General features: G+C 39.7%; 1 protein-coding gene across 2 annotated transcripts in view; it reads right to left on the reverse strand.

The window, feature by feature from the left end:
- DNTT (DNA nucleotidylexotransferase) overlaps positions 1-12,260 on the reverse strand; it is a 92,336-nt gene extending 80,076 nt beyond the window's left edge. For both annotated transcript variants that reach the window (XM_061459094.1, XM_061459093.1), the window contains exons 1-2: positions 12,023-12,260; positions 8,495-8,669 (exon numbers count right to left, since the gene is read on the reverse strand). In XM_061459094.1, coding sequence (XP_061315078.1) covers positions 8,495-8,669; positions 12,023-12,225 — 378 coding nt within the window. In that variant the 5' untranslated portion in view covers positions 12,226-12,260. The remainder of the gene's footprint in view (positions 1-8,494; positions 8,670-12,022) is intronic.
- Between the last annotated feature and the right edge of the window lie 1,310 nt (positions 12,261-13,570).

The raw sequence follows: 13,570 nt of genomic DNA on the forward strand, positions 1-13,570 counted from the left end.
AATGGCCTCAAGCTGTACCAAGGGAGGTTTAGACTGGCTTCACAAAGAGGGTGATTAGGCCCTGGAACAGACTACCCAGGAAAGTAGTAGAATCACTGCCCCTGGAAGTGTTCAAAAGCCATGTATATGAAACCCTCGGTGGTATGGTTTAGTGGCGGTCTTGGCAGTCCTGGGATAATGGTTGGACTTGATGACCTTAAAGGTCTTTTCCAACCTAGTCGATTCTATGATTCTAACACAACACTTGAAATTATAGTGCCAGCTGCAAAGACTCTGAACAAACAGAATGTGACTGAATAGAATATATAATAAGCTATTATCTTAATTAGGACATAGACACACAAAGAACAAAAGTTTTACATGTAGCATTACCTGGCATTGTGTATGAGAGCAAAATTAACACAGAAACTTTGTGTTTAAAAGGGTGACAAACTGGCACATAAATATCCTGTCTCTGCCCTATCAAAGATATTTGAGCATTTCTTAATCAATCATAGTTATGCTTTTAAATAACAGGACTTGATTCTATATAACAAAAGAAGACACTTCAGCTAGAAAACAATAGCAAAATCATCTAGCAAACAATAATTACTATAGTCTGATTTTTAGGGAACATTTCAATGCCTGCATGACAATGACATACATGATTTTCTATTATCAGCAGAATCAAAGAACAGGATTGATACTGCTTTTCGGTGGGAAGACCAGATGGGATAAAATCATTTGTACAAGTTATGGGACAAGCTTAAAATTTCATCCAGTAGCAATTACACTGTAGAACAAACAATCCTGGAAACTCACACTACCTCAAAATAATTTGTAATACTAGGAAGAAACAACTATGGATATGAAAAAAATGCAAGCATTACAATTCCCGGTTTTGGGGGTTTTTGGTTTTGTTTTTTTTTTTGTTTTGTTTTGGGTTTTTTTGGGGTTTTTTTGGGTTTTTTTGGTTTTTTTTGTAGATAACTGCAGTACATTAAAATGAAATTACGGTACACTGCAGAGAGGCAACCACTGAAAAGTATCCAAATGTGTAGATTACTTAATTCTAGAGCTAGTCAGAGTTTGCACCCCAAACCCAGTCTGCAGTAACAGTGAATGTCACTGCCACTCTTTCGCAGTGACATTTTCGACATGGCATAGCAGGAAAATCGGCCTGTACCACTAGCCTTAGCTTGTACAGCATAAAGGCTTAGTTGCCTTTATGATCTTGTATTGTACTACTTTACTCTTTGTCAATCTATTCTTTTAATACAAAGGAATATAATAACATAGGGAAATAATAGAGAATATGGAGCAGCAGTAAATAAAGTGTGCAGATACTAGAGCCTGTGTCAGGCCACATTATTCAACAGCCAGCAGCTTTGTGAAGTCCAGGGAGCACTGATCAAATACCAAAGTCTCCAGATACCCAGTATTTTATGAAGACAAGGCAGCCAGTTTATAAGTTGCATTTTATTTTCTGGGAAAATGACTGTTAGTATGAAGAATTTCTACCAACAGTATGAAGAATTTCTACCATCAGTTAGAGCCTCTCTCACAAGGAAACAGAGCAAGACACTCTGGAAGATGTTACATATCAGTTGCCTGTCACATGATATGACAAAGGATCAAAAGATGCACTACTTCCTTTTCCTAATATGAAGGGAAATCCCTTGTTCAAGGAAATAAATACTTCCCTTTCTAAAAAAAGAATTTCTGGGTTCTGACTAAGGAAAAGGCAGAAGATAGGCAGTGATAACAGAGTTCATAAGGCTGCTGTGCATGCCAACCCACTTACGGTTCTCTTGCTTTCTTTTTATCCCTCTGAAAGCTTCCTCTCTGCCTCTTTCTTTTTATTACCCAGGTAACAGCACTACTTTCTAGCATGTGAGGATGACTTTGCATACATATTAATGTCCATGTCCTGCTATTGCCCAAAATGCCCATCTGCTTGTGGTGGGAAAGGTGTCTCTGGACAAAGGCATTCTTTTAACAGAGGTTTGAATTTCCCTTTAAAGCAGATGTTTGGCTACCACACTTTCACAGCCTATTAAATTAAATGATAGCTATTAACTGTAAAAGTCAACTGTTACTGAATGAATCAATAAGAATTCAGACCGTCTTTGATCTGGTCACCCAACCTTTTATACTCTATAAATCACTACCATCAGAGCATCTCTCAGATCACTAGCAATGGCAGAAAGATGTACTTTAGTGACAATTGCAATTAGTATGTTAGCTAATGGTCTGTGACTCTGACTTTATTCCCCTTGTTTTGCACGGAGAAGGACATTTCTTTTTAGTACAAATGTCCTGAATGAAGAATGACCTTACAAACAGGCTACTGTAAGATCTGAAATATGAAATCTTACTGCTATTAATAGGAATTGTGTCACTAACATAAATGTAGACAAGACTTCACCCAAAACATTAGCCAACTTTACCTCAAAGCCTTCACAATGTAGCCTGAGTTCAAAGTTTGCTAATTCACTTTCATTTCACATTTTACAAGTCTGACATAATGGACCAAATTTGTCTTCAGTGAAGCTCCAATTAAATTACATTATGTATGAGTTCGGTCTAGTACTTAAAAAGAAAATTAACCTTTAATTCAATCCTTCCTCATCTCTCAAGGCATAAAAAAAAAGAAAAAAATCATGGTGACATCGCAACAATAAAATTCTTTTTAAATTGGCTCAGCTTCTAAAATCCTCTCTCTTTCTTCCTTGTTTCCTTTACAAAAATGTTTATTACTTTAGAGCCACAACATAATTAAGACTGGTCTTAACTATAAGCTTTAAAGTTAACTGTACAGCTGTCACTGGCTTGCTTATTGCACTCTACATTTATTAGCATGAAATCTTTGTTTCAATAAAAACAGAAATTCTTACTTGCAGAGCCAGTCTCAAAGCATAATAATGATCTCCTGACAGTGCTGTTACCTTTTTCAGAAGTTTCTGCTCCAGCAGTATTCGAGAAGGACTTTTAGATATAAAAGAAAACTAAAGCAGTGGCCTTCTCATTGATTTTTTTTTTCTTTTCTTTTTTTCTTCAAAGTAAGTTTCAGCATTGTTGGGAGGCATTTTGGAGACAGACAAAGGCATTTCTTGCTTTGGGGAAAAAAAAAGTAAATCTCTTAAAAGATATTCTCTGAGCTATCTGAACCTATAGATCTTCACGTACTGCTGAAATTAATAATGTAAATAAAGGGCAATTTGTTTTACTTTTAATCATGATGTGAAAATCCACAAAAGTCACAGGATTTTGCTCACGTTTTAGATTTATTTCTTTTTTAGAGAACGTCTTTGCATTCTGAGTAGCCATATTTTTATGACCTTTTTGCCTGCGAGATTACATGATGCAGTAGTTACAAGATTTTTAGTTTTCTGGCTTGCATCGATTTCTTTGATCTATTCTCCCTCCAGCAGATTCACTGAAAATATTATAAATATACTAAAAAATATTTCATTGGAAAGATTGCTAATATAAACACATATTCTGTCATGGAATTCTGTCAAGTCTGAGAGCGACAGCTCCATCTGGTGTATTCACTACTCCCCCCCCCCCCCCAAGTGTCATTAAACAGCAATTCTTACATGTAAAATCCTGAAAAATAGTTTCTGACAATGAAAGCTGACTGAAAAAAATAAATCAGGAGCAACAGTTTTTCTTGGGGAAGGGTAGTAGTTATGAATTATCCTTAGTAATCTAAGCATCAATATGAAGAAGCAGAAAACAGCACAATATTGCTGTTAAATATTAAGGCATCCTAGGGCTCACAGGAAAGTACATGCTGCAGATCCTGCCATGGTCCCGCTGTTTATGGGTTTGCCAGTTATTGGTTTGCAGTGGGGTTACAGTTCACATGGAAACCTTCAGAAATTAGCAGGAATCCCTCACTTCACAAAGCTTTAGATCAGACCTTTAATTCTCCTGATGTATGAATTAATTTCCTCACCAGCACACATTAAATCAATCACTGTGAGGCTCAAGTGTGCAGAACAAGAGAACAGGTTCATCCTGCTGCACTGCAGCATTATTTCATGGCCTAGCAACACATACTATCACTGAGCTGTGCACAACACACCCAGTCATCCCTACCACACCCTCATCATTAACAGTCTCTACTGGGGGTACTGAATACCACCATTTCACACTACCACTTTCCAGTTTGAAAAATTAGCACATACTTCTATCAGATATAGATCAGAGGAAAACATGTCAACATCCATTGTTTCAAGGTCAAACGCCATTTACCAAACAGCCTGCCATTCACATTATCATCTGAATTACAGCTCCCATTGAGAGATAATACAATATAATAAAACCTCTTAGCACAGTTTTACTTGATGGTGCCAAGTTTGTAAATCCATATACACAGACTGTAGCAGCCTTCATTTCACAGGTCCTTCAACAGCCCAGTAGTTAGATGATCACTTCTAAACAAAAAAAGGTTTTAATATTTTTGTATGGTTTTGAAGAGGCAAAGCATTCCATCAAGAGCCTGTTAAAACGCACTGCTCTCAGGGGAACATTTACCATGATGTTGAAAAATATGTGGAAACGCCACAGGTACTACAACAACAGCAAGTGCTGCATTGATAGATATTATGGATATTTCCTCTTTAATAGCACCCACCTTTTTTTTCAGAAAAGGTGACAGTGTAGTAACTTCGCATTACCAAACACTGATATAGAAGGTATGAAAAGTCTTTTTCATCTATTAAACTCATGTGAATTACTCATATAAATTTCAGGAAAAAAAAGTTTTTAAAGTCAGAAATGCTGTCACAACATAAGTATATATGTTTTTAGGGTACTAAATAAATAAATAATCGCACAGTCATTTATTTTGAATGCCACTGTATTCTGAATTTTGTATTTGTAATTTGAATTTTTTATTTTTATTTTGAATTTGGTACTGTCACTGTATTTTGAATGTCACTGAAGGAGCTGGCAAGGATTGCTTTTTCCGAGCTCAAGATTGGAGCATCCCGACACGTAGGAAGTCAAGGAAGAGGGCCAAGAGACCTGCGTGGCTAAATAGGGAATTGCTGGGTATGCTCAAGTGGAAGAGGAGAGTTTACAGGTCATGGAAGGAGGGGCTGGCCACTTGGGAGGAATATAAGGCTGCTGCTAGAGGATGTAGGAAGGCAGCTAGGAGGACTAAGGCATCCTTAGAATTAAACCTGGCAAGAAGGGTCAAGGACAGCAAAAAGAGCTTTTTCAAATACATGGCAGACAAAACTAACACCAGAGGCAATGTAGGCCCACTGATGAACGGGATGGGTGCCCTGGTGACAGAAGATACAGAGATGGCAGAGTTACTGAATGCCTTCTTTGTCTCTGTCTACTCTGCTGCGGGCAGTCCTGAAGAGCCCTGTACCCCTGAGACCTTAGATGAAGTCAGGTCGACGGAGCGGTTTGCCTTAGTCGATGAGGAATGGGTTAGAGACCAGTTGAGCAATCTGGACATCCATAAATCCATGGGTCCAGATGGGATGCACCCGCGGGTGCTGAGCGAACTGGCGGAAGTCATCGCTAGACCACTCTCCATCATCTTTACCAAGTCTTGGGAAACGGGAGAGGTGCCTGAGGACTGGAGGAAAGCGAATGTCACTCCAGTCTTCAAAAAGGGCAAGCAGGAGGACCCGGGTAACTATAGACCGGTCAGCCTCACCTCCATCCCTGGGAAAGTGATGGAACACCTTATCCTTGGTGCCATCTTAAGGCATATCAAGGATAAGAGGGTTATGAGGGGCAGTCAACATGGCTTCACCGAGGGGAAATCATGCTTGACCAAACTCTTAGCCTTTTATGAGGAAATAACACAGTGGATGGATGATGGCAGAGCGGTGGATGTGGTCTACCTTGACTTCAGCAAAGCATTTGACACAGTCTCCCACAGCATCCTCACAGCTAAATTGAGGAAGTGTGGTCTGGATGATCAGGTAGTGAGGTGGACTGTGAACTGGCTGAAGGAGAGAAGCCAGAGAGTTGTAGTCTATGGGGCGGAGTCTAGTTGGAGGCCTGTAACTAGTGGAGTGCCTCAAGGGTCAGTACTGGGACTGGTATTATTTAATATATTCATCAATGATTTAGATGAGGGAATTGAGTGTACTATCAGCAAGTTTGCTGATGACACTAAGCTGGGAGGAGTGGCTGACATGCCAGAAGGCTGTGCTGCCATCCAGCGAGACCTGGACAGGCTGGAGAGTTGGGCAGGGAGTAACTTGATGAAATATAACAAGGGAAAGTGTAGAGTCCTGCATCTGGGCAGGAACAACCCCAGGTTCCAGTATAGGTTGGGGAACGACCTGTTAGAGAGCAGTGTAGGGGAGAGGGACCTGGGGGTCCTAGTGGACGACAGGATGACCATGAGCCAACACTGTGCCCTTGTGGCCAAGAAGGCCAATGGCATCCTGGGGTGCATTAGAAGGGGGGTGGTTAGTAGGTCGAGAGAGGTTCTCCTTCCCCTCTACTCTGCCCTGGTGAGACCGCATCTGGAGTATTGTGTCCAGTTCTGGGCCCCTCAGTTCAAGAAGGGCAGGGAGCTGCTGGAGAGAGTCCAGCACAGGGCAACTAAGATGATTCAGGGAGTGGAACATCTCCCTTATGAGGAAAGACTGAGGGAGCTGGGTCTCTATAGTTTGGAGAAGAGAAGACTGAGGGGTGACCTTATTAGTGTATATAAATATATAAAGGGGGAGTGTCACAAGGATGGAGCCAGGCTCTACTCAGTGGCAAACAATGATAGGACAAGGGGTAATGGGTACAAACTGGAACACAAGAGGTTCCACTTAAACTTGAGAAGAAACTTCTTCTCAGTGAGGGTGACGGAACACTGGAACAGGCTGCCCAGGGAGGTTGTGGAGTCTCCTTCCCTGGAGACATTCAAAACCCGCCTGGACACATTCCTGTGTAACATTATCTAGGTGTTCCTGCTCCGGCAGGGGGATTGGACTAGATGATCTTTTGAGGTCCCTTCCAATCTCTAGAATACTGTGAAACTGTAAATGAAGTTGCTAAGCCACTGTCCATCATATATGAAAAATCATGGCACTCAGGTGAAGTTCCTGATGACTGGACAAAAAGGAAATATAACCCCCATTTTCAAGAAGGGGAAAATGGGTGACCCAGGGAATTACAGACCAGTCAGTCTCACCTCTGTGCCTGGCAAAATCTTGGAGCAGATTCTCCTGGAAGGCATGCTAAGGCACATGAAAAACAAGAAGGTGCTTGGTGACAGCCAGCATGGCTTCACTAAGGGGAAATCCTGCCTGACCAATTTGGTGGCCTTCTATGATGGGGCTGTGGAACTGATGGACAGGGGTAGAGCAGTTGATGTCATCTACCTGGACTTGTGTAAAGCATTTGACACTGTCCCACACGACATCCTTGTCTCTGAATTGGAGAGACATCAATATGATGGATGGACCACTCGGTGGATTAAGAACTGGCTGGATGACCGCACACAGAAAGTTGTGGTCAATGGCTCAGTGGCTAGCCGGAGACCAGTAACGAGTGGTGTCCCTCAGGGATCAGTGTTGGGACCGGTCTTGTTTTAACATCTTTGTCGGTGACATGGACAGTGGGATTGAGTGCGCCCTCAGGGGGTTTGCCAATGACACCAAGCTGTGTGGTTTGGTTGATACCCTGGAGGGAAGGAATGCCATCCAGAGGGACATTGACACGCTTCTGAGGTGGGCTGATGCCAACCTAATGAAGTTTAACCATGACAAGTGCAAGGTCCTACACCTGGGTCGGAGCAATCCCAGGCACAGCTACAGGTTGGGCAAAGAAGAGATTCAGAGCAGCTCCTCAGAGAAGGACTTGGGGGTGTTGGTTGATGAGAAAATGAACATGAGCCGGCTTCAGTGTGCTCTTGCAGCCCAGAAAACCAACTGTATCCTGGGCTGCATCAAAAGCAGCGTGACCAGCACGTTGAAGGAGGTGATCCTGCCCTTCTACTCTGCTCTTGTGAGATCTCACTTGGAGTATTGTGTGCAATTCTGGTGTCCTCAACATAAACAGAACATGGAAGTGTTGGAAAAAGTCCAGAGAAGGGCCATGAGGATGATCAGGGGACTGGAGTACCTCCCATATGAAGAAAGGCTGAGAAAGTTGGGGCTGTTCAGCCTGGAGAAGAGAAGGCTGCGTGGAGACCTCATAGCAGCCTTCCAGTATCTGAAGGGGACCTACACTAGGGATTGTAGTGATAGAACAAGGGGTAATGGGTTAAAACTTAAACAAGGGAAGTTCAGGTTAGATATAAGGAAGAAGTTCTTTACTGTGAGGGTGGTGAGGCACTGGAATGGGTTGCCCAAAGAAGTGGTAAATATTCCATCTCTGGCAGTGCTCAAACCAGGTTGGATTGAGTTTTGGGTGAGATGCTTTATTGCAAAGTGTCCCTGCCCATGACAGGGGTTTGGAACTAGATGATCTTAAGGTCCTTTCCAGCTCTAACTATTCTATGATTCTATGATTCACACTGAAGGACCTCTCTTACCATGAGACGATATTTCACTTCTGAATCAACTGGTCTTCCCGCTTCCATGCAGGCTGTAAACCAGGAGATATCCAGTAGTTCAAACCTGGAGCTATCGTCCACACCCTGTCCTCTCAGCCAGTCCATCACCTCTGGGTAGGAGTTGTTCTCGGCCACAATATGAGTGACAGAGTCACTGTCAAAAAGTACACAAAAAGAAATTTTCTTTTTTTTTCCTGAACACATGTGCAGAGCTGCTATTTCCCTATTTACTTACCATGCACTTCCTGAAAATTGTAGTATATATTCTACATTAGGATGTGGGAAGCAGTTTCTGTTTCATATCACAATATATCTATTACGGTCACTGAATCTAGTTTGAGGAAAGACTTCAGTCTGACGGCTCCTGTAAATGCAGCTGCTTTTTTTTTTTTTCAGCATCATCTTCCTTCCCTAAGGTACTATCACACTTTTTTTTTTGCAACTCTGAAAATATTTGGCTTGTAGGAGCAGTACCATAATGAAAAGGCTGCTTTATGACACCCAAGAGACCCTTCCAAATATTTCTGATCAATGAATGAAAGCTTTACAGCATTAAAAAGTCTGCTAACAATAATTCTTTAAGCTTTACAGCTAGTAATATCTTTCTGTAAACGTAACTTTCCTGCACTTACATTACAGTCTTTACATATGGCATTGTCAAATATTCATGACTTAAATCTTATGAATTATGCACTCCATCTAAAGACCACTTCCTTGCTACTAAGAGGCCAGCCTCTTACAAAACTACTATCCTAGTTTAGTGAATGTGAAATTTACAGATCGAGTTATTGTGCATCAGATTATATGGTGTACATTGCTTAAAATATAGTAACACAAATGTTATTACACTAAATTTGTGTTGGTGTCCTAGAATAACATTAGACAGAATCCCATGACACTTCATGATTAAAAAGATACAGTTCTTCACCTTTCACAGGAAGGTGAAAGACAGGGACAATTTTTTTCAAGAAAAAAATTACACACATACTAAGGATGATCTGTAAATTTCTACCTGACCTGATGGTGCTTCTCGGCAAATTTAGAAAACCAATAACTTGATAGAAATTTGGAGTGATTCCTAGGGTTCCCCCTCCACAAACACACCAGGGAGGTGCTGTCACCCACAAAGATAATAAATAAAGGAGCAAACTCTTCATTTCTATGAAACCTCTAGGACCTCAGTATCTCAAAAATATATGCCAAAAATAACTGGTATCAGTAAATAGATTCCTAAACTTCTTGGGGTAAAGGCACAGACAGACGGCGTCATTATTTTATTTAGGTTTTATAAAAATAAGTCTAGAACTGGAATAAAAGTTATCCTGATGGCAGCCACCTCCATTTGTGAGCTTCCATAACCTTCTGGTAGCCCATCTGGTGACAGCCTTGTGTGTATGCAGTAAACAGACCCAACAGATTGCTTTGCAGCCCTTCTGTAACACCTGAAGATACTAAACCACTAACCTGTCCAAACAGAGAGAACAGCACTGGTAGAGACAGCTGTGTAGCTGTTAAAGGCAGACCACACAACCTTTCAAAGCAAACTGCATTCCAGGAGACCAACAAAACCCTGTGACCCCGATTCCTAACAATAACCACTGATTTCATAAAATTGCCAAATCGCAATGACAGATACTGGAGTCATCACAGAAGAAACTGTTATCACATAATTTTCTAATGCATTAAATCTGCTATATTTTGGAAACATAAGAAATGTATTGAATATATTATATTTCAGAAAGATGAAAAACATCATGTTATAGCACAATTTTTTTCCTCTGTGGGCTACAACTTGTAAAGGACAACCCATTGCAAAAAAAAACCACACACAAAATTCAACAAAAAACCCAAAAAAAAAAGACCAAAAAAGAAACAAGAATAAAAGTGCTACTAATATTGTTATTTAACCCTGCTTGATTCTACTGTCGCTAAACCATCACATCTTTAGTTGAGTAAAAAAAAAAAAAACAAAACAGTTAGGGACATAGAACTTCTGTTTCCTGTGGTTTATTTCACTTTATATAAAATATTCATATGTAATATATTTATACCAAGCTGCAGCTCTGGGAACTTTGCCATTGCTATGCTCACAGCAGCAGTTTTGTTGCTGCTGTGCACCAGTTTCCTCTGCTACCTGTACAGCTGTGCTTTTTTTCTTGGCACGGAATATAACAGATTTAGCATTTCCTCTAGTATTTAAAAAAAAAAAAAAAAACAAAAACAAAAAGCAACAGTTAAATAGTTTTATCCAGTAGCATCTAAGCTGAAATTAAACACAGCTCCTGCCTTGCATACAACTTACAGAAAGTCTGAAATACTGGCAGTAAAAACCTGTGTGTCAAAGCAGCTCAGATAAAGCCTGTACTCAGTCCTCAATGGATTGTTAATGTAGGTTTCAGAACAGCCCAGTTAATTTTTTTTCCCTGAGACTTCAATTAGTTTTGTATCAGACACTAATTGCCTACTTCTGTTCAATACCTGCTTGAATCTTGCTTTACAAATTATTTCATCCTCCCTTCTTCCTCAGGCTTTCAAAGTTGATGGGATTGAAAAATCTGTGGAAATGAGCTTTTATAAGGAGGACCCAGTTGTATACTATCTGCATACAGATACAGAGAAACGATCAATACTAGGTTTTCTTCCAGCTTTTCAGACAACATACCTAATGATGTATCTTTCCAAAAACTGCAAAACTATATAACTAGCACTCATGACAAGCACTATTTGGAAGAAGGCTTCCTTCAAAATGAGTTGGGTTATTGAAACATCACAGGATGAATCTACAGCTGGAGTATAATTTCACCCTGAAATGCCACACCTGTGGTATTTTATTCTTACTTTTTTTTTTTCTCCAGTGCTCTGTCCAGATTGTACCAAATGCAAGCCAGTAACTTTGATACATCAGAGTATTACTCACAGGAAGAGTAAATATTAGAATATCAGAGATGTTCTAGAGAAATGCCCTGACACACGCACACATATTTTCCCTTTCTATATGTTTAACCTTTTTTTTTCATTTCAGGAATTGGCCTTTAAATTCAGATTAATCTTCATCTGACTTCAAGGGGAAAATAGCCTATTTAAATCAGCTGAAGACATGACTCATTGATTCCATTGAGACTATACAGATACACAGAAACGTATCCCATGAAAAATATTTGCAAGTTCACACCTTGCATTTTTTATTTTCCATGTGAGAAGCTGCACACTGAAAAGGCAGACACGTTAAAACTGACAGACTTAAGACAAATTAAAACCACAGATTTTAGAGATGAAAAATAAGAAATGTTGCTGTTTATATTCCACCTACTCTCTGCCCAGAAGGCATACTTTAGGAGCACCTACTGAAATCCTGAAGCATCTTTATAGTCAGAAGAGTAACATATACCCACCAATACACAGGCAAAAGCTTCAACCACAGTCACTTGTATGACTGCATTTATCAAATTAGAATGTTTCAAGCAGCATTACTAGATGTTATTTTTACACATATAAATATTTTCCTACCTTAGCTCACTTTCTACTCTGAAGCCTTTTCTTCTTGCCAGCTCCATCAAAAATATCCTTCTGGTCCTACCCATCTTCCTCTGAATAATAAAAATGACAAACTCATTGAACTTTATTTCATAACTGCAAGTAAGATTTGGGGTATGTATCCCTTTCTGTCTCTTCCTCTGGGAGAATACAGCTGGAGCTCTGATCTTATCCATGATGCAAGGTAGAAGTGTTTTCACTTGGGTAAAAGGGAGATAACATGCTTTCTGGCAGACAGCAGCTGTATTTAATGTCACCACCCATTGAAGTAATTTTCTTCTGTTTCCCCTCTGAAATCAAAACCAGGTGCTACACAAGCAGAAACATCATTTGCTTTTTACCAGCTGGGAATTCATGTACAGAAATACTCCAGACAGGTGCAAATATGCTTTTGTTCTTCAAAAGAGCCATTACCTGTAAAGACTTTATCCAAATAATATTGGTCATGGCAAATTTATCTGAAAATATCATCCAGGTCTTCAGCTGGTTTAATGGCCCAGTTCCATCAATTTCTGCTTTCAAATCTTTTCTAAATCTCACTTTTCTAAATTGCAGGGCACAATAGTTTTCAGTTTATTAAAAAAAAAATTAATTCCTCTGATTGTTAGTTAAGAACTATGTCTTGGAATACAACTAAATAACAGTATAAAAATACATTGTATTTGTACTCATATATATACCTGTACGCTAGCTACTTCCATGTAATTAATTTGATTAAAAAACAGATTTAAGAGAGCAAACAAAAATAAGTTATTGTAATTGACTTTACAATAAAAGAAACACTTTGCTGTTTTGATAGTAAGGCAACAAAAGAAGAAGAGAAAGCATTAGAGATGTGTTTAAATATAACTTCGGTGTGCATTGCCAACACTGCTTTCTACTATTTGCCCTAGTATGTACTGGTATCTGTGGCAGGTACAGTAGGGAAAAGGTAACTACCCTCCTGCTTTTAAGCACACAGTTATCTCCAAACAGCTACAGAAGAGATTATGCAAACTGTGTACTTTCCTTTCCTAGAGAATGGGGTATTGGTCATCAGAGTACTATGCTAAAGTTTGTTGCAGACATTGTGCTGGATCCAGTGAGGTGTCACTCTCTATTTCCATCAGCGCAAACTGAGTGCAAACAAACAGGTGTACAGCACAAGCATCTATTTCATCACAAATCTACTTCAGTGGTAAATATCCCCATTTCTATGTCAAGTTGGATTTTTATTTTTAGCATAGCAGAGAATTTGGATTTTACCAGTTCTTCAGAATGCGTCAGAAATGTTGTATCTTGCAATTCTCATTGCTCATGTTCAAGAGAGGAAGCAAGGTGGAAAAATCCTGCCTAAGATAGATCAACTATCAACTTTATTTTCAGCCATTTTACCACAGATGGATATACAACCTGAGTTACAGAAAAATGAGTCAAAACCTGGTTTCTGCAATTATGGTCGTGAGTATAAAATTAAATTATAAAAGTATTACTGACATTTTCCCAGCCCTATAACTCTTGCTGCTTCAACTGTACTACACA

This window comes from Pezoporus flaviventris, unplaced genomic scaffold (genome assembly GCF_033815535.1).
Source record: "Pezoporus flaviventris isolate CSIRO_AGI_PZ_B2104156 unplaced genomic scaffold, CSIRO_AGI_Pfla_v1 ptg000029l, whole genome shotgun sequence".
Taxonomy (NCBI): domain Eukaryota; kingdom Metazoa; phylum Chordata; class Aves; order Psittaciformes; family Psittacidae; genus Pezoporus; species Pezoporus flaviventris.